The sequence below is a fragment of the Hemitrygon akajei genome, chromosome 10 (genome assembly GCF_048418815.1).
Source record: "Hemitrygon akajei chromosome 10, sHemAka1.3, whole genome shotgun sequence".
In the NCBI taxonomy this organism is placed as follows: domain Eukaryota; kingdom Metazoa; phylum Chordata; class Chondrichthyes; order Myliobatiformes; family Dasyatidae; genus Hemitrygon; species Hemitrygon akajei.
Genome location: NC_133133.1, coordinates 152,531,406 through 152,557,298, shown reverse-complemented (window position 1 = coordinate 152,557,298; position 25,893 = coordinate 152,531,406). Strand labels below are relative to the sequence as shown.

The 25,893-nt window shown below is 39.8% G+C and overlaps 1 protein-coding gene across 5 annotated transcripts in view; it reads right to left on the bottom strand.

Annotated features, from left to right (window-relative positions):
• Nucleotides 1-25,893, bottom strand: part of borcs5 (BLOC-1 related complex subunit 5) — a 74,503-nt gene that overhangs the window by 14,619 nt on the left and 33,991 nt on the right. For all 5 annotated transcript variants that reach the window (XM_073059420.1, XM_073059418.1, XM_073059417.1 and 2 more), the window contains exon 4: nucleotides 22,584-22,741. In XM_073059420.1, the coding sequence (XP_072915521.1) occupies nucleotides 22,584-22,741 (158 nt within the window). The remainder of the gene's footprint in view (nucleotides 1-22,583; nucleotides 22,742-25,893) is intronic.

Below are 25,893 nucleotides of genomic sequence, written 5' to 3'. Positions count from 1 at the left end.
ATCAAACCCTTTGCTGCAGTCAAGGACAGCGGTGACTATATCACGTCCATTTAGGAGAGCGTCAACCACATCATCAAGAATAATCAGCATCCTGGAGGCTTTGGTGTTACTGCTTCGTATCTTCTATCCAGCATTAGGGTAAAAAAAAATGGTTAGCCTAATTATGCCGTGTGGAAAGAGAAGGGGGACATTATGGTTAAGAGATGATGCCAAATGTTGTCAGGAAGTGGCAAGGAGAAGGAGACAAGAAGAATCAGATGAGGCCAGGGCCGCTAGACTCCAGAATCAAACAGTCAGGACGAAAGATGAGAGATGAAGAGACAGAGGAGGAGAGGCATGCATGTCTCCAAAATGACAACTGGCATAGAAGGAGGAGAGAGGAAGAGAGAAAGGAGCTGAGAAATGCACGTCTCCAAGATCAGAGACAAAGAACAAAGAGCAGAAGAGATGAAGAGACGGGGGCTGAAAGGGCTGCACGTCTCCAGAATGACAAAAACAGGCACAGGTGGAGGCGAGAAGAAGAGAGAAAGGAGCTGAGAAATGCACGTCTCCATGATCAGAGACAAAGAATAAACAGCAGAAGAGATGAAGAGACGGCGAATGGAAGGACTGCACGTCTCCAGAACGACAATGAGAGGCACAAGGGTGGCAGGTCAACCAGAAATAATGCCATCAAAAGTATCCTTCGTTAAACGAGGAGAAGCTATATTTGCCTTGCTACGCATTGTTCTTTAATAAACTGGTTTTCTTCTTCAAATTCCAAAGCAAAATGATACCAATAGCATTCCGGAAAAATAATTCTGGTCACATCAGACTGCACTACCCTTCTTTCTAAGGGTGCCTCAACGGGTCACCCTGTTGTCCAGTATAGTTTTTTTTATACACGCACACGCACACGCACACGCACACGCACACGCACACGCACACGCACACACACACACACACGCACACACACACACACACACACACACACCCTAAAGAAAGTATTCACCCCCCCTTGTAAGTTTTCATGCATTCTTGTTTTACAACATTGAATCACAATGGATTTAATTTGTTTGTGTTTTTTTAACACTGATCAACAGAAAAGACTCTTTTGTATCAAAGTGAAAACAAATTTCTACAAATTGGTTTAAATTTATTACAATTATTAAATATAATTGATTGCATAATTATTCACCCCTCCAAGTCAGTATTTAGTAGATGCACCTTTGGCAGCAATTACAGCCTTGAGTCTGAGTGATAGGTCTTTATCAGCTTTGCACATCTGGACACTGCAATTTTCCCCCATTCTTCTTTACAAAACTGCTCAAGCTGTGTCAGATCGCATGGGAATCATGAGTGAACAGTCCTTTTCAAGTCCAGACAGAAATTCTCAATTGGATTGAGGTCTGGATTCTGACTTGGTCACTCCAGGAGATTAACTTTGAGGTTTTTAAGCCATTCCTGTGTAGCTTTGGCTTTATGCTTGGGGTCATTGTCTTGCTGAAAAACAAATCTTCTCCCAAGTCACAGTTCTCTTGCAGACTACATCAGGATTTACCTGTATTTTGCTGTATTCATTTTACCCTCTACCTTCACAAGCTTTCCAGGGCTTGCTGCAGTGAAGCATCCCCATAGCATGATGCAGCCACCACCATGCTTCACAGTAGGGATGGTGTGTTTTTGATATGTGGTATTTGGCTCACATCAAACATAGCATTTAGTCTGATGGACAAAAAACTCAATATTGGTTTTATCAGACCATAGAACCTTCTTCGAGCTGACTTCAGAATCTCCCACATGCCTTCTGACAAACACTAGCTGAGATTTCATGTGAGTTTTTTTTCCAACAGTGGCTTTCTCTTTGCCACTCTCCCATAAAGTTGCGACTGGTGAAGCACCCAGGCAACAGTTGTATGCGCACTCTCTCCCAACACAGATTTACAGCTGTGCCATGTTCTTTCCATTTCTTGATGATTAACTGAACTATACTCCAAGGGATATTCAGTGACTTGGAAATTTTCTTGTATCCATCTCCTGACTTGTGTTTTTTAATAACCTTTTCACAGAGTTCTTTTGTCTGTATGGTGTAGTTTTTGCACCAGGATACTGACTGACCAGTAGTTGACCCTTCCAGATACAGATGTATTTTTATTACAATCAATGAAACACCTTAACTGCACACACATGATCTCCATTTAACTAATTATGTGACTTCTAAAAACAATAGGCAGCATTGGTGATGATTTGGTGTGTCTTATTAAAGGGGGTGAATACTTAAGCAATCAATTATTTTATGTTTCATATATGTAATTAATTTAGATAACTTTGTAGAGATCTGTTTACACTTTGACATGAAAGAGGCTTTTTCTGTTGATCAGTGTCAAAAAAAGCCAAATTAAATCCATTGTGATTCAATGCTGTACAACAATAAAACATGAGAACTTCCAAGGCAGATGAATCTGATGGGAGAGTGGAAGAAGCTGTTCCTGAAACATTGAGTGTGTCTTCAGGCTCCTGTACCTCCTGCTGGATGGTAGCCATGAGAAAAGGGCATGTTCAGGATGATGATGGACCATTCTGAGGTATCACCTTTTGAAGGGGCTCTGGATGCAGAGGGAGGCTAGTGTCCATAATGGAGTTGGCTGAGTGTACAACTTACTGCAGCTTTTTCTGATCCTGAGCTGTGGCCCCTCCATACCAGACTATGATGCAACCAGTTAGAATACTGTCCACGATACATCTGTAGAAATTTTCAAGTGTCTTCAGTGACGTACCAATTTTCCTCAAACTCCAAATGAAGTAAAGCCACTGTCGTGTTTTCTTTGTAAATGCATCAATATGTTGGGCCCAGAATAGAACCTCAGAGATACTGACCTCCAGGAACTTGAAACCTTTCACCCTTTCCATCCAAATCCCTTAATGAGGATTAGCGTGTGTTCCCTCGACTTCCCCTTCCCAAAGTCCACAATCAATTCCCTGATCTTATTGACCATTGAGTGTAAGGTTGTTGCTGTGACACCATTCAACCAGCTGACTCATCTCACTCCTATACGCCTGCTCATCACCAACTGAAATTCAGCCAACAATAGTTGTGTCATCGGCAAATTTATACATGGCATTTGAGCTGTGACTAGCCACACAGTCAGAGAGTAGAGCAGCGAGATAAGCACACATCCCCAGGTGCTTAGTGAAGAGGAAATAACATATTTCCGATCTGCACAGACAGTGGTTTGGGATGGATACAGTTTCAGAGGGAGGTAGAGGTGCTCAGGTTTTGGAGCTTGTGATTAAAACTGAGGATATGATTGTATTGAATGCTGAGCTGTAATCAATAAACTGCAACCTGACACAGGTTTACTATTGTCCAGGAGATCCAAGGCCAAATGGAGAGCCAGTACGACTGCATTTGTTGTAGACCTGTTGTGGTGATAGGCAAATTCCAGCAGCTTATTGCTTAGGCAGGAGCTTATTATAGCCATAACCAACCTCTCAAAGCACTTCATTTCAGTAGATGTGAGTACCACTGGGCGGTAGTCATTGAGTCAGCTCACCCTGCTTTTCTTGGTATGATTATCCCCTTTTTGATGTAGGTAGGAACCTCCAATTGCTGAAGTGGGAGACTGAAGATGTTCTTGAACACTCCTGCCAATTCATCCCCTCCTCCTTCCCTTTGTCCTATGGTCAAGCCTCCTCTCCTATCAGGTTCCTTCCTCTCCAGCCCTTCATCTTTCCTACCTACCTGGCTTCGCCCATCACCTTCTTCTACCTATCCTCCTGCCCCTAACCCCACCTTTTTATTCTGTCTTCTCTTATCCTTTCCAGTCCCGGAAAGGTCTTAGCCTGAAATGTTGACTGTTTATTCATTTCTGTAGACGGTGCCGACTTGCTGAGTTCTTGCAGCATTTTGTGTAGCTTACTCCCGCCAGCTGGTCGGCAGAAGTTTTCAGAGCCCTACCAAATACATCATCAGGGCCTGATGCCTTGCAAGGGATCACCCTCTTGAAAAATGTCTGATATCAGCCTCCAAGGCAGCGATCACAGAGTGACCAAATGTTGCAGGAATTCGCCCAAGTATGGTTTTATTCTCTTTCAAAGAATGCATAAAAGGCATTGAGCTCACCTGGGAGTAAAGCATCACTGCCATTCATGAAGTTAGGTTCTGCTTGTAGGAAGTAATGAGCTATAAACTCTGCCAGAGCTGAAATGCATCCGATTCAGTCTCTAACCTAAATCAGAATTGTTCTTTCACCCTTAAAATAGCCTTCATACCTGGACTTCTTGTATAGTTCTGGATCACTGGACTTGAATGCCAGATGCAGCCCTCAGCAAACTATGAATCTCCTGGTTCATCCACAGCTTTTAGTTTAGGTATGCCTGGTATGTTCTCAAAAACACACACTTATCCGCACAGGCCTTGATGAAGTTGGCAGCAACTGTGGCATATTCATTCAGACTCAAAGATGAATCCATGAATAATATCAGTCCACTGACTCAAAGTAGTCCTGTAAGTATTATTTTACCTCCCCTGATCATACCTTGATTCTTACCACTGGTGCTGCGGTCTCTAGTTTCTGCCTACACGCTGGAAGAAGTACAGCCAGGTGATTGGAATTTCTAAAGTGTGGGTGTGGGATGACATGGTAAGTGTTCTTGATAGTGGTCAAGTGTGTTGGCTCCTCTGGCTCCATGGGTGATATGATGGTGGTAGTTGTCAGAGACCTCTTCAAGCTCACCTGGTTGAAATCTGCCACAAGGTGCACAGTTTTGTGCCTGCTGATTACACGTTCAACTTCTCCAGTGCCTTCCTGACATTGGCCTGAGATAGAATGTACACTGCCACCAGGATGATGGCTGGAAACTCCCTCAGCAGTTAAAATGGATGACACCTGACGGCTGGATGTTCCTGGTTGGGTGAGCAAGATAGAGACAGAACTACCACGTTTGTACTCTGCAATGAGTTAAATCATAAAACATACTCCATCTCCTCTGCCTTTAAAAAGACTGAGCTGTCCTGTCTTCGTAGAGAATGTTGAAACTGACAGTGTGAGCCATGTTTCTGTAAAACAGAGTACACAGCAGTCCCTGATATCCTTCTGGTACAGCAATCCTCTTCTGAAGTCCTCATTTTTTTCCAGAGACTGTACTTTCACCAGAAGGATAGTTGGCAGTGGAAGTCTAGGGCCTCTGCATTTCAATCATACCTGTAGACCACAGAGGTATCTCTGCTCATTTTTTTGCACTTGTGATTCGAGTCTGCTGTCTGAGATTTGTCGATTTTCAGTACAGATAGATTTTTTTAAACCTTAAATGATGCTGCTTAATGAAGTACCCATGGCTGTGACTATGGATTTCAGCTGTAAAGACCTAAATGGGAATATTTCATGATTCATATCGGAGCTAAACACAGAGTTACCACTTAATGATCAGTAATTGGTTGTTGCAGTAATTGTTGACTCAATCTTAAGAGTATTAAAAGAAGAATATGAATTTATCATTAGTATAAATTCAACTCTGGCATCACTCCCAAGTAACCTTCAAAATAAAAGTATAGTTTATTTTATTTAATGAAAGAAATTTTAATTACAATTTTCAGTGGTAGTAAAACACAAAGACAGGTTGATGAAGAGCAGTAGATTTCTATAGATGTGTGGTGGAGAGTATGACTAGTTACATCACTGCCTTGTATGACAACACCAGTGCACTTGAATGGAAAAGCCTACAAAAAGTAGTGGATACGGCCCAGGACATCACAGGTCAAGTCCTCCCCTCCTGTGAGCACATCCACAAGGAGCACTGCCACAGGAAAGAAGGCTCCATCATCAAGGACCTCCTCATCCAGGCCATGCTCTCTTCTCACCATTGCCATTAGGAAGAAGGTACAGGAGCCTTACGTCCCACACCACCAGGTTTAAGAAGGTATTACCTCTCAATGATCAGATACTTGAACCAGAGAGGACAACTTCACTCACCTCAACACTGAACTGGTCCCACAAACTAAGGAACCTCTATCAATGACTTTTCAACTCATATTCTCAATATTTATTGATTATTTAGTTATTGTTATTTTGTTCTTTTTGTCTTTTTATATTTGCATAGTATGTTGTATTTGGAACATTGTCCATCTTTGTATGCTGTTTTTCATTGATTCTATTGTGTTTCTTTATATTTACTATAAAGTAAATAAATCTCAAGGAGTATATGGTGACATATATTTTCTTAGATAATAAATTTTCTTCGAACTTACTCAAATTTTGTCTCTGTTTTAAGGCCACTAGATCATTATACCAACATAAAACAGAATTATGAAGATGCCAAATTTAATTCTGCTTCATACTTAGACCTAGATTTTCCATCTTTTCTCCTCTACACAGGCTTGGCAGAGTTTAGAAATAAAATCTCAAATTGTTTCCTTAATCTAGGGTTTTTTTTAAAATTTAATGGGTCAAAAGTTGGTATATTCAGTTCCCCCGGGGCTTTAATTTTACAAGAATTGATTAATAAAACTTGGAAACAAAATATAGGGGTTTTTCTAAGGGTGTTGACATAATAGTTCTTCACGAAACAAAGCTTAGATATTACCTTAAAATGAGTCTACTAGTGAGTTTGGGTTTCAATTCAAACCCTGATTACTGAAGGTTTACTGGATAAAGTCACTGATCCCCAAGTCCTTGGAATTCTCTGATAGTTCAGTGTCTAAACTCCTGATGTAAATTCTATTTGTTTAAATTGCTGCATGACGTCTATCACTGCATCAACATAATTTCCCCTAAAATCCTCGTCTCATATGCTTCCTAAAAATGTGCAAGTGCTCCCTAAACCAGTTTTGTTCCTCTTTGACTTTATCATGGCAAATAAACACAGCAGGGCAATCCACACTATCTTTACGCTTCCATGAAGAGGGGAAAGTTTAAAGGAGATGCGTAGGGCAAGATTCTAACATAGAAAGAGGAAACTGCCTGGAGTGCACTGGCTAGAGCAGTGGTAGAAGCAAACATTTCAGAGACAATTAAGTCAGATTAAAATAGACAGGGAATAGAGAGATATGGATCATGTAGAAGCCCTGTCTATTTTAATAGGGATTAGTTTGCTATCATGTTTGGCACAGACATTGTGGGCCAAGAGATCTCTTCCTGTACTGTTCAGAAAGGCAGCGTCCTTTATTAAGGACCTCCAGCACCCAGGGCATGCCCTCGTCTCACTGTTATCATCAGGTAGGAGGTACAGAAGCCTGAAGGCATACACTCAGTGATTCAGGAACAGCTTCTTCCCCTCTGCTATCTGATTCCAAAATGGACGTTGAACCCTTGGACACTACCTCACCATTTTTTTTTACTATATATTATTTTGGTTTTTTGCACAATTTTTAATCTATTCAATATACGTATAATGTAATTGATTTCTATTTATTTATTTATTATTATCATATTATTTTTTCTTCTATATTATGTATTGCATTGAACTGCTGCTGCTATGTTAACAAATTTCCTGACACATGCTGATGATAATAAACCTGATTCTGATTCTCTTCCTGTACTAAAATATAGCCTTTTCTTTAACTGTATCAGAGGTTACAGACAACGGAAAGGAAACAATTCTTTTTGCTAAAGGGACCACAGAGGATGTACCACTGTGACAATGAATGCTGAACAATGAGAGGTACTAAACTTCCTTCTGATTAAGCTATCAAAGTCATCATACAACAGAAAATAATGCAAGAAACCTAGTCTGCCCAGCTGAAACTTGGAAGTTAGCATGACAGAGCAATGCAGCCAAGATCAACAAAAAAGCATTCCATTCCACTTTCCCTGTGACTTCTTCAATGTTCTCAGTGTTTATCCTTTATCTGCTAGGTGTCATTTGCATTTATATACCAACATTTTGAGAAATTAATGCAATGACCCAGTACTCAGCAGATGAAGGTTAAGTGCCGAAGCAGGCATGCTAAACTAAGTCCCAAAGTCAGCCTCTAGTTTTTCCAAATAGCTCAGCTGATCTTGGGACAAATAAAAAGCAGAAATAAGCCTATGATCCATTCAATTATTATTCAATTGCTGTAAAAACTGTCAGGCCAAAGACAGGATCAATGGTGGCTCTCCAAGAAACTTACAGCCTCATTACAAACTCAGCAATCTGTATTTGGCTTTCTACAGAATACCCAAGGGCTTAAACAGTACTAACAGTCTTCCAATACCCAGGAACCATCTCAGACAGAACTGCCTTGTACAGAAGAGAAAAATGATAAGGAAAAATAAACTGCAATAAATGAATATTTATGTTCTCATGCTACCCCCCCCCCCCACACACACACACTCACCACCTCCATTACTACCATGATCACCCAGAAAAAAATTAGAAAACAGTTCTCCAGTATTTGGCCACAGATTTCACCACTGTAACATTTGCTGCATTCAAACCAATCAGGCATTCAAGCATAACTCACAATAAAAACCTCTGCCAAGTTAACACACAGCTTTAACATGCATATTCTGGGACTGCAAAATGGGAGTAAGGATCTCAGCACTCAAGCTTCTGAACATGATCAATTTCTGAACCATTCCCACAGTAGGAAGTACATGTTTAAATGCAGATTAGGGTTCCTGCACTTGCCCTCTGCAGATATGAGAGGCAGCTGGCTGGATTCTGGCTAATTATTATTCTAAATGCTGAATGAATAACCTTTGGATACTCAATTGGCATCATCAAGAACAGTCCTACTCGCAATTTTCAAAATGCGTAGCTCTTTTATCTGCGGTTGCCTGGGAACGTCACACAACATTAAAATTAACCTCAAGACTTTGTGTTGATTTAATAAACATTACGCAATTAACTTTGTTTTAAATATCTTTTTTTTCAATTCCCTGATAAGTTAAACTGCTATTTGTTTCTCGTCATTGCTGTCTTCCTGTAACTTAGGTGTGTTTAAATGGGTGCTACCTGAGAAATAAAATTGAAGACAATATTTTACGATCAAAATATTGATACCTTTTCATTATTATATCATTGCCTGGTATAGGAACTGTAATTTCCTCAATCGCAGGACTCTACAGAGTGTGTAGATATGAACTTCTCACACTATTCTCACACATTTACAGAGACAGGTGCGAAAAAAGGGCCTGAAGGATCATTGGGGACCCGAGTCACCCCAACCACAAACTGTTCCAGCTGTTACCATCTAGGAAATGGCACCGCAACATAAAAGCCAGGACCAACAGGCTCCGGGACTGCTTCTTCCCCTAGGCCATCAGACTGATTAATTCATGCTGATACAATTGTATTTTTGTTATATTGACTGTCCTGTTGCACATACTATTTATTACAAATTACTATAAATTGTACATTGCACATTTAGACAGAGACCTAACATAAAGATTTTTACTCCTCATGTATGTGAAGGATGGAAGAAATAAATTCAATTCAATTCAATTGATGAACTGCTTTCTAATTTATTCCAACTGCCAGACAGCTGATGAAAGAAACAAAATGATTCTGATTAATTCTATGATTTACACATTCAGCTGTTCTTCTGAATAAGTGAAAATAAAATTAATCAACAACAATCTTCTCTGAAAAAAGACATTTTATTTGATAGAGGGATTCAGATTCATTTATTTACCACATGTACATCAAAACATGCAGTGAAATGTGTCACTTGCGTTTACAACCAACAGAACCTTAAGGACGTGCTGGGGCAGCCTGCAAGTGTCACCACACATTCTGGCATTGGGCCTTTGACTGCCCCAGCAGACTCACAGGGCTCCTGCAATCAGGCCTGACTTCCTGAACTCTGATCGGGCTTCAATCGACCCAGAACTCACCAATGGCGATGAAAGAGGACCTTGAACTCCAGGCCTCAAAACTCCACACTCGCTGGCGATGGACCCCAAACTCCAGGCCACAACCGCCAGACACTCCAATAACTGGGACCCCGAACATTTGGCCTTGAACTCTGGTCTTCGCCAACTTGCATACCTAGGGGTTCACCAGCCCTCATGCCTCTTTTCCACACAGAACTCCTCCCTTGGAGCCCGCTAACAACTCACTAACCTGGGGCAACAGGTGCACCAGCCCTCGCCGGTCTGCCGGCCTGACATCCAACCACAGATGTCTTTTGTCCCACATCTCAGTCACTGGCCTTCGAGTGTGGAGTGGAGCTCTAGACTCTGCTCTGACCTCCAATTCTGTCCCTAAGCCCCAACCTGACTCGTAACTACCCCCTCTGTCCTCAAAACCATCCTTACAAACCTAAAATACAACTTCGATGGCCTCATTATTTAAAAAGACATCAATAGCTCAACGAAGAAGAGGATAATTCCTCATATATCTGTGCAATTACTGCAAAACAACACTACAATTTTCTCCATATATACAAACAGATAATATTAATTTCCAGTCACTAGATACAAAAACGTGTAAAAGCTTTTAAATGTTAAGATTTGCTGGTGGCGTGGTTACTTTAAAAGTGAATCATTTCTACTCCATGTAATCTTCTAAATGAGTCAATGATTGACAGACAATATTATGGGTGTAGCTGCAATATTGATTGAATGAGCTAACCAGTCACAAGCAATTTAATAAATGCAAATTTTTAAAATATGAAAAGAAATGTAAATGAAGAAAAATGAACATAATAAAATATAAGCCAAGACAATTAAAATTTTAAAAATGTAATTTGTTCATAGACTCTTAAATGGAGTGAGAACCAGGGAAAAATGTTATAAATATTGACTTGGTCCTCTCACTACTCACATTGCCACTTCATAGCTCAGCAAATGGAAAATATGTTCCCATTAAATTAATTTTATCCTGAAAACTATGAAATATTAAGACAGAGCCTCTACATTAGTTCCAATTTTAAGTAAATACAGGCTCTCCAGAATCCCAGATGACAAAACTAGTGATATTCAAGCTAAAATATATGGAGAAAGTAATCAGCTTTGCCTGTATAAGCTGTCCCCGATTAAGAAATATATCAATCAGTGTTCAAGGAAAGAAATGAAATAACTGGGGCAACACGAGTGAATCTACAGATGCTGGAAATAAATAAAAACACAAAATGCTGGCAGAACTCAGCAGGCCAGACAGCATCTATGGGAGGAGGTAGTGACGACGTTTTGGGCCGAAACCCTTCATCAGGAGTGAAGTAACATGGGATGGTCGAGGGGGGGATAAGAAGTGGGGGGAGGGATGAAGTAGAGAGCTGGGAAGCGATAGGCTGAAGGGAACTGGGCTAGGGGGAAGGTGGAGAATATGGGAAATAAAAGAAAAAGAAAGGTAGGGCTGGGGGGAGATTATAGCGAGGGGGGAAAAAGAGATAGAAAGAGAAACAGACTAAAATTATACAGGGGTGGGGTAAGGGGGGGGCAGGGGTATCATCGGAGGTCTGTGAGTTGAATGTTCATGCCGGCAGGTAGGAGGCTACCTAGGCGGGAGATAAGGTATTGCTCCATCAACCTGTGAGAGGCCTCATCTTGACGGTAGAGGAGGCCATGGACAGACATGTCGGAGTGGGAGTGGTCTGTGGAATTTAAGTGTGTGGCCACAGGGAGATCCCGCCACTGCTGGAGGACTGAGCGCCGGTGTTCGGTGAAACGATCTCCCAGTCTGCGGCGGGTCTCCCCAATTTATAAATGGCCACATTGGGAGCACCGGATACAGATCACCCCAGTTGACTCGCAGGTGAAGTGGCACTTTCAGACAGTGCCTCACCTGAAAGGACTGTCTGGGGCCTAGGATGGTGGTGAGGAAAGAAGTGTGGGGGCAGGTGTAGCACTTATTCCGTTTGCAGGGATAAGTGCCTGGAGGGAGGTCGATGGGGAGGGATGGGGGGGGGGGGGGGGAAATGAATAGACAAGGGAGTTGCATAGGGAGCGATCCCTGAGGAAAGCCGAGAGTGGGGGGGAGGGGAAGATGTGTCTGGTGGTGGGATCCCGTAGGAGGTGGCGGAAGTTAAGGAGGATTATATGTTGGATCTGTAGGCTGGTAGGGTGATAGGTGAGGACCAGGGGGACTCTATCCCTGGTGGGCTGGCGGGGGGATGGGGTGAGGGCAGAGGTGCGTGAAATACAGGAGACGCGATGGAGGGCAGAGTTGATAGTTAATGAAGGGAAGCCCCTTTCTTTAAAAAAGGAAGACATCTCCTTTGTCCTAGAATGAAAGGCCTCATCCTGAGAGTAGATGCGGCGGAGGAGGAGGAATTGAGAGAAAGGGATAGCATTTTTGCAGGAGACAGGGTGGGAGGCATAGATTAGCATCTAGAGATACCCCAAAGCAACAGGGAGCTGATGAAAAAGTGGGGGAGGTTGGAACTGGGGAAAAGGCAGACGCTAGGAGCAGTAAACAAGTTAAGCAGGCTTTTCATTTCTCATGAAAACATGAAGTTTTGTCACAGCAATCCATATCCCCTATGGAAAGGTTTCCCAACATCTTGAATCAGAACAAAAATGTTCCCACGTACTGAAAGCCCTGACCGATGAGCCACTGGGCACTCAGAATATTTTAGAAAAAGAACAGTAGGCAGATTGGAAGAAAATCAGATTTTTTTTCAGTGCCCCAATTTCAAATCTCCTGAGATTACACATTCGTCATTGCACGGTCATCAGTGGGTTTTGAGAAAAAGCATGGAAAACACAAACTTCAAACCCCAGCAGCTGGTGCTGGTGCAGATAGCCTAGTCTTATACAGGCACAGAGAGGATTTTAACTTGAAGTTAACCACTTACCTATTAACAGTAAAAAGGCCAAATTAGATCAGGAGTGGGAAATCTCAGAACTATAGTATATTACAGAATGGAGGATCCTTTGGTCATACAATTCTGGTGTAATTTATCTTTACAAGCTTCAAGTTCAGATCCAATTAATTTTTAAGACCACTAAATGTTAGAATAATCTCCATAAAACATGCAAGAACAGTAAAATTTCACTTAAATTTCATGTAATATTTGTGCATTGACTAGATTGATACCTATCCAGAATAGAGTATTTTAAAATAATACACAGATCATTTTTTGTATACATTGAGCTAGCAATTGAACAGGGTTATTGGAAAATAACTACTATTTAAAAATACCACGTGAGAGTAATTTGGCGTTATTTCTGCTATTTCAGAGTTATTGATTCCATCCACTATCACACAAGAACAAATTAAACATACAGTGAAATCCATAAGACACAGAGTAGAGGTTTATACTTAATTGCTTCCAATGACATCAGGGAACCAAACCTCAGAAGTGGCAACAGTATTTAGTACAAACAACCAAGGCTGTCTCTCTCCTTTTAGTGAGAAAAACTATTAATTATTAACACTCATCAACATCACCTTTCATGCTGCTTCTAGTTCTCTAAAGTCAGACACAGGTGGGAAAGCAAGTGGAGGAGGTGATAAGGAAGCAAACACTGAAAGCAGAAAACATAAGAAAGTATTGTCCAAATCATTTGTGATACAAACCATAAGACGAATGAAATTACTTGCGTCAGGCATCAAAGAGTTACTGGGCCATCCAAAGGTATGATGTTTGGTAGACTGACTTAAACACATGTTTTAATTGGAGCAGCTCTACCTCAAACTTTCTAGACATGCTTATAGTTCTGATTTACTTATATTTTACTAATTTAGTCAGGAATTTTATGGTAATGAAAAGAAGTTAATCTGGAGGAGTGTGAACAGCAAAATAATGCTGTTCATTGCTGACTCTCAGGGAAGCTGTCCTCAAAAAATTTAAGTCACCCTTGTGGTTTGAGTCTTACATGTTCCTCCTATTGGCTACTGTCGGGCATGGGTTCAATGGAATTTTTGCCATGCTGTGATACTATTATGCCTGCTGAGCAACAATCACATTGAAGAAACCTCTAATTAACTTCCTAAACATTTTATAGAGAGCAAAATAATTGAAAATGTAAGAAAAACAGGTAGAAGCTAGAATACCATAAATGAACTTTTTTTTAATCCCCAAATAATTGCTAAAGTCTACTATATATTGAAATGGTTATGTGAGAATCACTAAAGATGCATAAAATTAATTTGTTTTAGGGAGAACATCATGAAGAATTAACAGACCACAAAGTGTGACATTTCAGGATATTTAACCAGAATTAACTTCATTATTACTTTATAATTTCATTGATTTTTCTTACTTGTAGTGGAGGAATCTACGCGACTACGGAGAAGTAAATTAAAAACACCAACTTCAGGATCTCCACATCAACCTAATGGTAATTAGATACGTGAAACATTTCATGGATTTAGGAAAATGCATCTATTAATGCATCGCTCAAGCTAACTCGTATTACTCAATGTACTGGAAACGGCTAGAGTTTGAAACATCTGCAAATATCTTTATATATTGTGTAATGCTTGGCACAGAGCTTAGATCTGCAACACAAACAAGCTTTATAGCTTCTTAAGTCGTCACAGTCCATCATTCAAAACAAAACACAATTTCCCAACTGGCAAAAAGAAACTGAGTCAACTTCAAGGTATGCACGTTTGCTCACAATTTTAGCTTTACTTCATGGTTTGACTAGAGATCCATGTTCTAAAATAAATCTTAAAAATGTTAAAACAAAATCAAAAGCCTGACCACCCAGCAAAAATAAAATCAATCTCCCAAGTTAACAGCAAATCTACAAGAAAGATCTCTCTCTCCTTTATTTACCATTTTACATTCATTCACCATTTTGGGTATTTTTTTTTCTATTGCGTTTTTGTTCTCCCTCTTCCTTTCCTCTCCTGGCTTCCTTTTCACTCTATATCACTTTGATTTTCTTCCTGTTATTTCCTTTTCTACCACAGTTGTACTTTCATAAAATTATTTAGAGAAGGCAGCCAATTCTTTTAAAGAGCCACCCTGCTGGCCCTAAGTTCCTGCTTTTTCCCCATAGCCCTGAAAGTGTTTCTTCTTTAAATATTTATTCTGTTCCCTGTTAAATGTCATAAACCCAGAAGTTATGGTCAGCAAACTTAGGGCATTCACAATTAACCTTGAAGAAAATTCCCCAGGAAGATCAAATGATCTCTGTGAAGAGAAATTTCCTCTGTTCTGTTGTAGGTTCTGTCAGACAAACAGTTCAAAGGGATTTCTGGCACCCAGCTGTGATGTCATCAACCTGGCTGATTAACCACACTGATGAATTCTCAGACCGTAAGCTACAAAGGAAGAAGTATAACCTTTAATTATTTTTAAACTTGCTATACAAGTGCTGTAAATATATGATTAAGATAGAAACGGAACTACCAAAAATAAACTGTTGAAAGAAAAATTTTATTTTCAAAAAGTCATTTGGGCTGCACCCAGCTTGCCAAGTCCCATATTTCTTTCTGGTATAATGGGTAAAAGAGTTGGTTGTGCAGTTATATAAAATAAAAACTCATTCTGGCTTTATGCAACTAACATTTTCAGGGCATTTTACAGCAAGACTGGGTATTTGAAACCTAGGCCCACAATGAAGTCTAAGTGCTAGAGGAGTTGGAAATAGTACCTTCTACAGTGGAGGCCAAGCCACAGACAACAGCTTTTGCATTTCAACATTACTGAGTGAAACCTGTCAGTTTCATGGTGTAATAACAATGAATGATAGTTTCACCATCATTACCACTGGAAAATTCACATAATATTGAATCTACATTCACTAACCTTTTAACTATACATCAACATCAAAACTTGCTGCACAGACGTTTTTCTTCTTTATGTTCCCTCAATGTCTTTCCCAAATTAACTTAATACTGTGCCATTGAATATTGATCTTGAGACTCTGGAAGCAATTTGTCCTATTTTATCAAAGCCATTCATATTTTGATCATACCATTAAATCTTCCCTTAATTGTCTTTTGTTTAAGCGAGCAACTGTAGTTTCATGTAACTGAGGTCTTTCACTGCTGGTGCCAGTCTTGTAAACATCACCTGCAAGGATGATGATAGAGCAGCAATGGTTGGAGTTTCTGGGAGTAATTCAGAAGATGCAAAATTCAAAGTAAATTATTATCAAAGTACATATACGTCATCATATACAACCCTGAGATTCATTTCCTTGTGGGCATACTCAATAAATCCATAATAGAATCAATGAAAGACTGCACCATCTGGGTGCTCCCCAGTGTGCAAAAGATGACAAACTGTGCAAATACAGAAAGAAAAAAATAATAATAAACAAATAAACAATAAATATCAAAATCATGAGATGAAGAGTCCCTGAAAGTGGGTCCCTAGGCTGTGGGAACAGTTCCGTGATTGGGCAAGTGAAGTTGTCCGCTCTGGTTCAAGAGCCTGTTGCTTGGAGGGTAATAACTGTTCCTGAATCTGGTGGCACGAGTCCTGAGGCTCCTGTGCCTCCTTCCTAAAGGCAGCACCAAGAAGAGAGCATGATGGGGATCCCTGATGATGGATGCTGCTTTCCCACAACAAAGCTCCGTATATAGATCTGCTCAATGGTGAGGAGTTTATCCACCCAAAGAAGAAGAATCATTCTGAAAGAATGAAGCAACCTCGGCTGACAAGTCAAAGACAGCATAAAAGCAAAAGAAAGGTCATACAGCAAAAATTAGTGGGAGGATAGAGGATTGGGGAGCTTTTAAAACCAACAGGAGGCAACTAGAAAAGCAATAAGAAGAGAAAAGGTGAAATATGTATGAGAGTTTTTCAGATATATAACGAGCAAAAGAGAGGCAAGATTGGACATCAAACCACTGGAAAATGAGGCTGGGGAGGTATTAACTGTAGTGCATTTAATATTTCAGTAATATTTGAGTAATATTGTAAACATATTGTTTGATTAAGCATTGTTTGTTTACATAATTATGGGTTTATATGTTAAGAAGTATGTGAACATCATATGTGAGTACCTCACTAAAGAAATTCTAAGTAGACAGGTTAATCATGTTTTTCTTTCAATTAGTTTCCGGAGTTACAAAACATAATATTAATGTGGAGCAAAAAAAATGCAGACAAACTGAGTAAGTACCTTGCATCAGTCTTTTCTGTGGAAAACAGCAGCAACATACCAGAAATTTGAAAATCAGGGGACAGAAATGCGTTCAGATGCTATTAGTACAGAGAAAATGCTTGGGAAGCTGAAAGTTCTGAAGGTAGATAAGTCACCTGGACCAGATGGGCTACACCCTAGGGATCACAGATATCACTCTATTCTTTAAAAAAGGAGGGAAGAAAAAGACAGGAAATTATAGGCCAGTTAACTGGACTTCAATGGTTCGCAAGATTTTAGAGTCATTATTAAGGATGAGATTAAAGGGTACTTGGAGACATATGATAAAATAGCTAGAAGTCAGTATGGTTTCTTTAAAGGGGAATCTTCTCTAACAAATATTTTGGAAATCTTTGAGAAAATAACAGGGCAGATAGACAAAGAAGAGTCAGAGGATGTTGTGACACTTTGATTTTAGTTTCTGAGTTCGACATGAGTGCATTCTTCAGGAACATGAACCTATGAAAAGTACCTGGCCCAGACGATGTATCTGGCCAAGTACTGAAGACCTGTGCTAATCAGGTGACTGGAGTGATTACTGATACAGTATCTTAAACCTCTTGCTTTGGCAGTCTGAGGTACTCATCTGCTTCAAGCAGGCTTCAATCATACCAGTGCCGAAGAAGAACGTGGTAACCTGCCTCAATGACTATCGTCCAGTAGAACTTATATCCACTGTGATGACAAGTTGGTGGTGAAACATTATCAACACCTGCCTGAGGAGGAACTTGGATCCTCCCCAGTTTGCCTACTGTCACAACAGGTCCACAGCAGATGCCATTTCACTGGCTCTTCATTCAACCCTGGAATGTCAGGACAGTGAAGAAGCATCCATTAGGATGCTCTTTGTTGACTACAGCTCTGCATTCAATGCGATCATTCCCTCAGAACTAATCAACAAGCTCTAAGACTAAGGCATCAATACCTTCTTGTACAACTGGATTTCCTCATTAGCAGACCCCAGTCAGTTCAGATTGGCAACAACATCTCCTCCATCATCTTCATCAGCATAGGCAGATGCACCACCGGGGCTCTGTGTTTATCCCCCTAACTCTATTTCCTTTATACTGATGATTGTGAGGCTAGGTACAGCTCCAATGTTATATTTAAGTTTGCTGATACACTACTGTCATTGGCTGAATCAAAGTGGGGACCTACAGCTCCAATACCACATTCAAGTTTGCTGATGACACAGCTGTTGTTGGCTAAATCAAAGGTGGCGACAGATCAGCATATAGGAAGAAGACTGAAAATCTGGCTGAATAGTTACACAATAACAGTCTCTCACTCAACATCAGGAAAACCAAAGAGGTGATTATTGAGAACAGGAGGAGGAAACTGGAGATCCATGAGCCAGACCTCATCAGGCGAGCAGAGGTAGAGAGGGTTAGTAACTTTAAATTCCTCATTTCAGAGGACCTGTCCTGGGTCCAACACCTAAGTGCCATTACAAAGAAGACATAGCAGCATACTTTCTTAGAATTTCTCAAAAGATTTGGCATGTCATCTAAAACTTTACATTTAAATTTCCATAGATGCATGTGGAAAGTATACTAATTGCATCATGGCCTGGTATGGTAACAACAATGCCCAATAACAGAAAGTAGTGCACACAGCCTAACCCATCACAGATGAAGCCCTAACCACCATTGAGCACATTTACAAGGAGAGCTTTCGTTGGAAAGCAGCATCCATCATCGAGGACCCCCACCATCCAGGTCATATTCACTGTTGCCATCAGGAAAGAGGTACAGGAGCTATAGGTCCCACATCACCTGTTTCAGCAAGTTACTACCCCTCAGCTACTAGGGTCCTGAATGAGAGTGGATAACTTCACTCACCCCAACACTGAACTGATTCCACAATCTATGGACTCGATTTCAAGGACTCAACAACTCATGTTCTCAATATTTATTTATTATTACTATTTTTTTTTCTTGCTTGTATTTGCACAATCTGTTGTCTTTTATACTTTGGTTGCTTGTCTTTGTGTGCAGTTTTTTATTAATGCTATTGTGTTTCTCTGTATTTACTGTGAATGCCTGCAAGAAAATAAATCTCAGAATAGTGTATGGTGACATATATGTACTTTGATTATAAATTTACTTTGAACTTTGTTTACTTGGATTTTCAAAAGGTCTTTGACAATGTGCCACACATAAAGGTGCTAAACAAAATGTATTACAGGGAAGTTACTAGCATGGACAGAGGATCGGCTGACTGACGGAACGCAAAGGGTGAAAACAAAGGGGGCTTTTTCTGGTTGGCTGCTGGTGACTTGTGGTGATCCTTAGGGGTCGGTGTTGGGTCTACTACTTTTCACATTATATGTTAACGATCTGGATGATGGAATTGATGGCTTTGTGGCCAAGTTTGTGGATAATACAAAGATAAGTGGAGTGGCAGGTAGCATTGAGGAATCAGAAGGACTTGGACAGATTAGGAAAATGAACAAAGAAGTAACAAATGGAATAAAATACAGGGAAGCGTATGGTCACGCACTTTAGTAGACGGAATAAAATCAAAGGATGTTTTCTAAATGGGGAGCGAATTCGGGAATTGGAAGTACAAAGGGAGTTGGGATTCCTCATGCTGGGTTCCCTAAAGATTAACTTGCGGGTTTAGTTAGTTGCATTCATTTCTAGAAGACTAAAATATAAAAAGAATGCAATGGTAAGACTTTATAAGGCATTGGTCAGACCATATTTGGAGTACTGTAAAGAGTTTTAGGCCCCATATCTAAAAAAGAATGCCCTAGGCATTGGAGAGGGTCCAAATGAGGTTTATATGTATTATCCCAGAAATGAAAGGGTAATGTATGAGTAGAGTTTAATGCCTCTGGGCCTGTACTTGCTGTAGTTTACAAAAAATGAGGAGGGGACGGAACCTCATTGAAACCTTCCAACTATTGAAAGGCCTAGATAAAGTGATGTGGACAGAATGCTTCCAACAGTAGGAGACACCGGGACCAGATGGTACAGCCTCAGAATGTGAGGAAGCCCCTTCAGGACAGAGATGAGGAGGAATTTCTTACGCTAGAAAGTGGTGAACCCATGAATACTACCTCACCACTTTTTTATTTGTTTTTTTTGCACTATTTATTTTAATTTAACTATTTAATAGATATATATACACTTTCTTTAGTTCAGTTTTTTTCCTCTATATTTATCATGTATTTCATTGTACTGCTGCTGTAAAGTTAACAAATTTCAGATATATGCCAGTGATATTATACCTGATTCTGTTTATGATCTGTGGAATTCCATTGCCACAGATGGCTGTGGAGGCCAAGTCATTGGATATATTTAAATGAAGGGTTGATAGGTTTGTGATTAGTAAGGGCATCAAACGTTATGGGGAGAAGGTAGAATGGGGTTGAGAGGAAAAATAAATCAGCCATGATCGAATGGCTGACCATACTTGATGAACTGAATGGACTAATTCTACACCTATGTCTTATAATACTATAAACCCCAGCAACTTTTAATGAGGAAAGGCTGTTAAGCTTCCAGTAGTAACTGTCAGTGGGCCTTCAGAAGATCCAAGTCCACTTATCTTGGACAAGCTCTCTTAAACCACCGCATTAATTTTCACCCTTTCCATCATTGCTATCATCTCTGCCAAAATTGTTTGGTAAAGAGAGGTACAAAATACTTAAAAGTATTTCAACCATGCCTTCCATCTCTAAGCGAAGTCTATCCTCTTGGTCTCTAATCAATCTCACACCTCCTCCAGCTTATTATTTAAATACCTCTGGGTTTCCCACCTTACAATAACTGTCAGTCTATTGTTAACCCTCCCTTTCCCAGGTGCTCATTTTCACCTTCCCTCTCATCTTTCAATATTTAACCCGTTTTTTTCATTGACATTTACTATAAAAACCATCATTTTGATTCATCATCGTATCTGTCATTGTGCAAGTTCTTCTAAGTCCCTTGATTATTTCTAACCAAGTGGATTCTGTTATCTCTTCAAGGTCATCGTTTCTCACCTACACCATGTCATCTCAATCAGTACTACCATCTTGCCTCTCATCTTTTCTGAACAGATTGTATTCAGGGATATTAAGAACCCAGCTCTACATTTTCTTACGTCATGTTTTTCAATTAATGCCATTAAATTTTTTTTATTACATACGTATTTATGCCTGCAGCTCACCAGCCTTAGTACACACTATGTATTTACGCACATAGAATCCAAACTAGTCTGTCTTCTTAAGTTTTTTTCTCCCATTTCCTTTTACTATTCTATATTTCTTCCATTTAGTTCTATCTCATACTCCTGGGTGCATCCCAATCCTTCTTTTAAACTGAATTGGCAGTGGAAAAGCTTCCCAATCACACCAATAATATTCTCCACAAAGAAAACCCCATTCTTGGTTACTCTCACTTTCCCATTTCTTTTAGTTTTATTCTTAAATTTTATTTTCACTGTGATTTGCTCCTGAATTATGAACCCAACACTCATTATACAAGTCTCCTTCCTTTCACTTCCACTTATCACTACTTTTGTTCTATCCCTTTTCTTGTTGTTTTGACTTCACCTTTTTCCATTGAGTTTGCTTTCTTCCTTCTGTTAATTTCTTATTTTTATCATTTCAACAGCTCCCTTTTACTTTGCAAATGAAATCTGAATGACCCTTAAGTTCCAAAAAGGATGTGAAAAAGGACTCTTAAAAGAGAACGGGAAAAGAAGAAGAATACACAAGAAAAACTGTGGATGTGGGAAATCTGGGGCAACATACAAAGGCACTGGAGGAACTCTGCTAGTCAGGTAGCATTTACAGAAGCAAATAGACTGCTGAAGTTTCAGCTCGCAATCCTTGATCTGGACCCACTGAATTCATCCAGCGCCTGCCTGACAGGAAACAGGTAAAAAGAGCTTTCGATTGAGGACAGGGAACAAGTGGCATACATTTAAAAAAAACATTTACAAGCCTACTTCTTCTAAACCTTGATCCAGATTATGACAGGAGATACTCGGGCAGATTCACAGATTAGTTCACAAAAGTGGCTACAGCACGCGTTAGGGATGTGATCCCCAACTGAGGTCCAGTACTAGGATTAAACTATATAAGATCCCTCATTAAATTTGTTGGATCAGATATGAATTCAAGTCATTGACAAAGAATTAAAAGTTACCTGGAAACCGACATATAAAAAATTAAATGCTTGCTGTCAAAAAAATAAGACAAACAGACTCATCTAGTAAGACCTGTCTCAATGGAATTTCTAATGGAAATATTCCTATTTTCCATCAGAAAAAAATCAGTAATATTTGATGTTCAGACAAAAAGTAGAAAAACAGTCTATTCTACTTTACTTAATTTGCAATTTGTGCTAATATTGCCGGAGGGTTTGAAAAATTTTGTGCCAGAACAGTGAGAAGCAAAAACATCAGACTCCTATAAAAACACTGAAACACACAGAAATTTACTTAGTCTGCCAAAACCCAAATCAGTTCATAGAAAACAACTGTGAAAATTATTCTGCCCTGACCTTTACAAAATTAAAACACAGAGGATGCTAGAGAGAGCTAACTGCAGACGAATTACAATCTTACAGATGCTCACTCATCTTTTCAATTTTGTCTTTGATTTACAATCCCTCCTCCCTTTTTCCATCCTACCTCTTTGATTCGTTTAACAAGGGCATTTTGATCAAAAGCGACTGCCTCAGCACACTGATGCAGATGATCCTGGTAGCGTAAACAGAGCTTCAGTACTTGCTGCGAATCTAGCTTCTCCAATTTACTGTGGCTGGTTGTAGTCTGACCAGTTAATAACCCTGTAGAAACACAACAAAAATTAAGGCTATTGCAACTGCTGAGCAGTTAAAATTAAACTTCATTCAATTAGTTTACAATTCATCAGAATTTTAGGGTAAATCACTGAAATAACCTTCCATAAAACAAAATGTACACAGTTCCTTAAGGACATTCATAAATTTAATATAGGAAAAAGGAACTCTTTGGTACAACTCAATAAAATTTATCTCCATCCAGTGACCAAATGCTAGAATCAGATCATCTGCTTGAGAGACTGAAAAAGTCACAATTTGACAAAGTAACAATAAAAAGAGGAAAGGTCCTCTTCCATAGTTTAATTTTGAAGTCATATCACAGGCTATAGGTTTTCCTCATCAAATTTAAATAAAATGAGGGCAATAGTAGAATTTGTTCTATATTTCTTTTAGGAAGAGTGAACTGTTCCTGAGATTTCTGAAATGTCATATTCCAATATTCCAGAGATCAGAACCTCATTAAATTATTTTAAGAACCAGCAAATCTAATGTACAATGTTTTTAAATACAAGAGTTAACGGCATTGCCAACAGTCAAATATGACAATAGATGTAACAGAGCATGTGAAAATTCATACACATCAATAACAACAGAATATACACACTGATATTCAAGGTTCAAAGTACATTTATAATCAAAGTATGTATACATTACACAATCTTAAGATTCATCTTAAGGCAGCAACTAACAAAAAGAAACCTCAAAAGAACCCATGGAAAGACCATCAAACACTCAACACACAGAGAAAGGGGAGAAAAATTTTGCAAACAATAAAAGTAAGCAAACAGCTTCAGAAATGAAGTTTTATTAAAGACAAAAAGCCAGGCACAACTGCAGATGGAGCAGACCACGGCCTCAGTTCAGTGTGGAGCTGAGTAAACACCGTGGAGCAGGAAGCAGAGCCACAGAGAAGTACAGCACAGAAAAAGGCCCTTTGGTCAATCTAGTCCATGCTGAAACTATTTAAACTGCCTACTCCCATCAACCTGCACCAGGACCACAGCCCTCCATATTCCTACTATACATGTAGCTTTCCAAGCTTCTCTTAAATGGTGAAATAGAGTTCACATGGACCACTTGTGCTAGCAGCTCATTCCACATTCTCACAACACTGTGAAGAAATTTCCCCTCATGTTCCCCTTAAACTTCTTACCCTTAAGCCATGACCTCTGGTTGTAGTCCCACCCAACCTCAGTGGAAAAAGCCTGCTTGCATTTACCCTATCAATACCCCTCATAATTTTGTATACTTCTATCAAATCTCCTCTCAATCTACGTTCTAAAGAATACAGTCCTAACTTATTCAAATCTTTCCTTATAACTCAGGATCTCCAGACCAATGTATCAAAAGCTTTCTTTATGACCCTCTCTACCTGTGACGCCACTTTCAACAAATTATGAACTTGTATTCCCAGATTCCTCTGTTCTCCCACACTCTTCAGTCCCCTACCGTTCTCTGTGTAAGACCTACCCTGGTTGGACTTAATGAAGTGCAAAACCTCACACTTGTCTGTATTAAAATGCCATTTTTCCAGCTGATACAGATTCTTCTGCAAGTCATGATAGCCTTCCTCAATGTCCACTACACCACCAATCTTGATGTCATTCCCAAATCCGATGATCCAGTTAACCATATTATCATGCAGATCACTGATATAATTGACAAACAACAATGAACACAGCATCAATCCCTGCAGCACACCAGTAGTCACAACCTCCAGTCAGAGAGGCAGCCATCTACTACCACTCTCTGGCTTCTCCCACAAAGCCAATGTCTAATCCAATTAACAACAGTACCTCATCCTGAATGCCAAGCGACTGAACCTTCTTGACCAGCCCCCTGTATGGGACCTTGTCAAATCCCTTACTAAAGTCCATGTAGACACCATCCAACAATCTTTGCCTCACCTCCAGTCTAGACACCCTGAACTTTTCAATCTGGCCCAGCGTTTGAATTGTTCAGACATCGGGTCGTTCCTTGCTCTCAGACCGCTCTGGGTCTGAACCCCGCCATCACGATTCAGCCCACTCTCAATCTTTCCAATTTGGCTCAGTATTTAAATCATTCAGATATTGGGACTTTCCTTGCTCTGGGGGGACATGACATCTCCGCCTTGATTCTGCTTCAACCCCACTTCCACTTGTCCCAACCATGCCTTGCCTTCCCTGCGCCTCCACCACCATCACTCGCCTCTCCATTGTTAGCAGTGACTGCTATTAATAAAATGTTATTAATAAGATATTCAGTTCTCTATTATTCATGAATAGAGTCTAAAGTGTGGAGTAATTATGTAATTATCATTTGATATTAACACAAGAAAAATGAAAAAGAAATGTTTCTAAACTGTTGCAAGCTTATTATGTGGGGAAATTCCCTGTAGAATATTTTTCACCCTTAAAATATCTACAAAGTACTACTGTTGATCAGTTGCTTCACAGTACACTAGATTACAGAAAGGGATTCATCAGCAATAATATATATTTCTGAATTATTGGCCATATATTTCATTCTTTCAGGTATGCTGAATGGAACCTCGATAATTATTTTAAAATGCAGTTTTGTATATCACTAGCATCAAACACATTAACAGGTGAGGTCACATGATACAATAATACAAAACATATGAAAATCACTATATTAAAATATTCTACATATGGGCCACAAGGGTATATCGTAACTCTTGAGTATTGCTTTGGAATGTTAAAAATGTAGCTCAAATGGTGCCCCAAAACCCCGAGTATTCCCAACAATTAGGCTTAAGAACAGAATTAGACCTTTAAGCCCGTTGAGTCTGCGCCATCATTTGATCACAGCTGATTTATTTTCTCTCAACCCCATTTTCCTAACTCTCCCCGTAATCTTTGACATTCATACTAACCAAGAACCTAGCAAACTCTGCTTTAAATGTACCCAATCACATGGGCTCCACAGGTGCTTGTGGCTATGAATTCCACATATTTACCAAGCTCTGGCTAAAGAAACTCCTCCATCTCTGTTCTAAGGGGACTTCTTCCTATTCTGAGGCTGGCCCTCTGGTCTTAGACTTTCCCACTTTTGTAAGCATCCTCTCCACATACAATCTATCCAGGTCTTTCAATATTCAATAAGGTTCAATGAGATCTCCCTCAGTCTTCTAA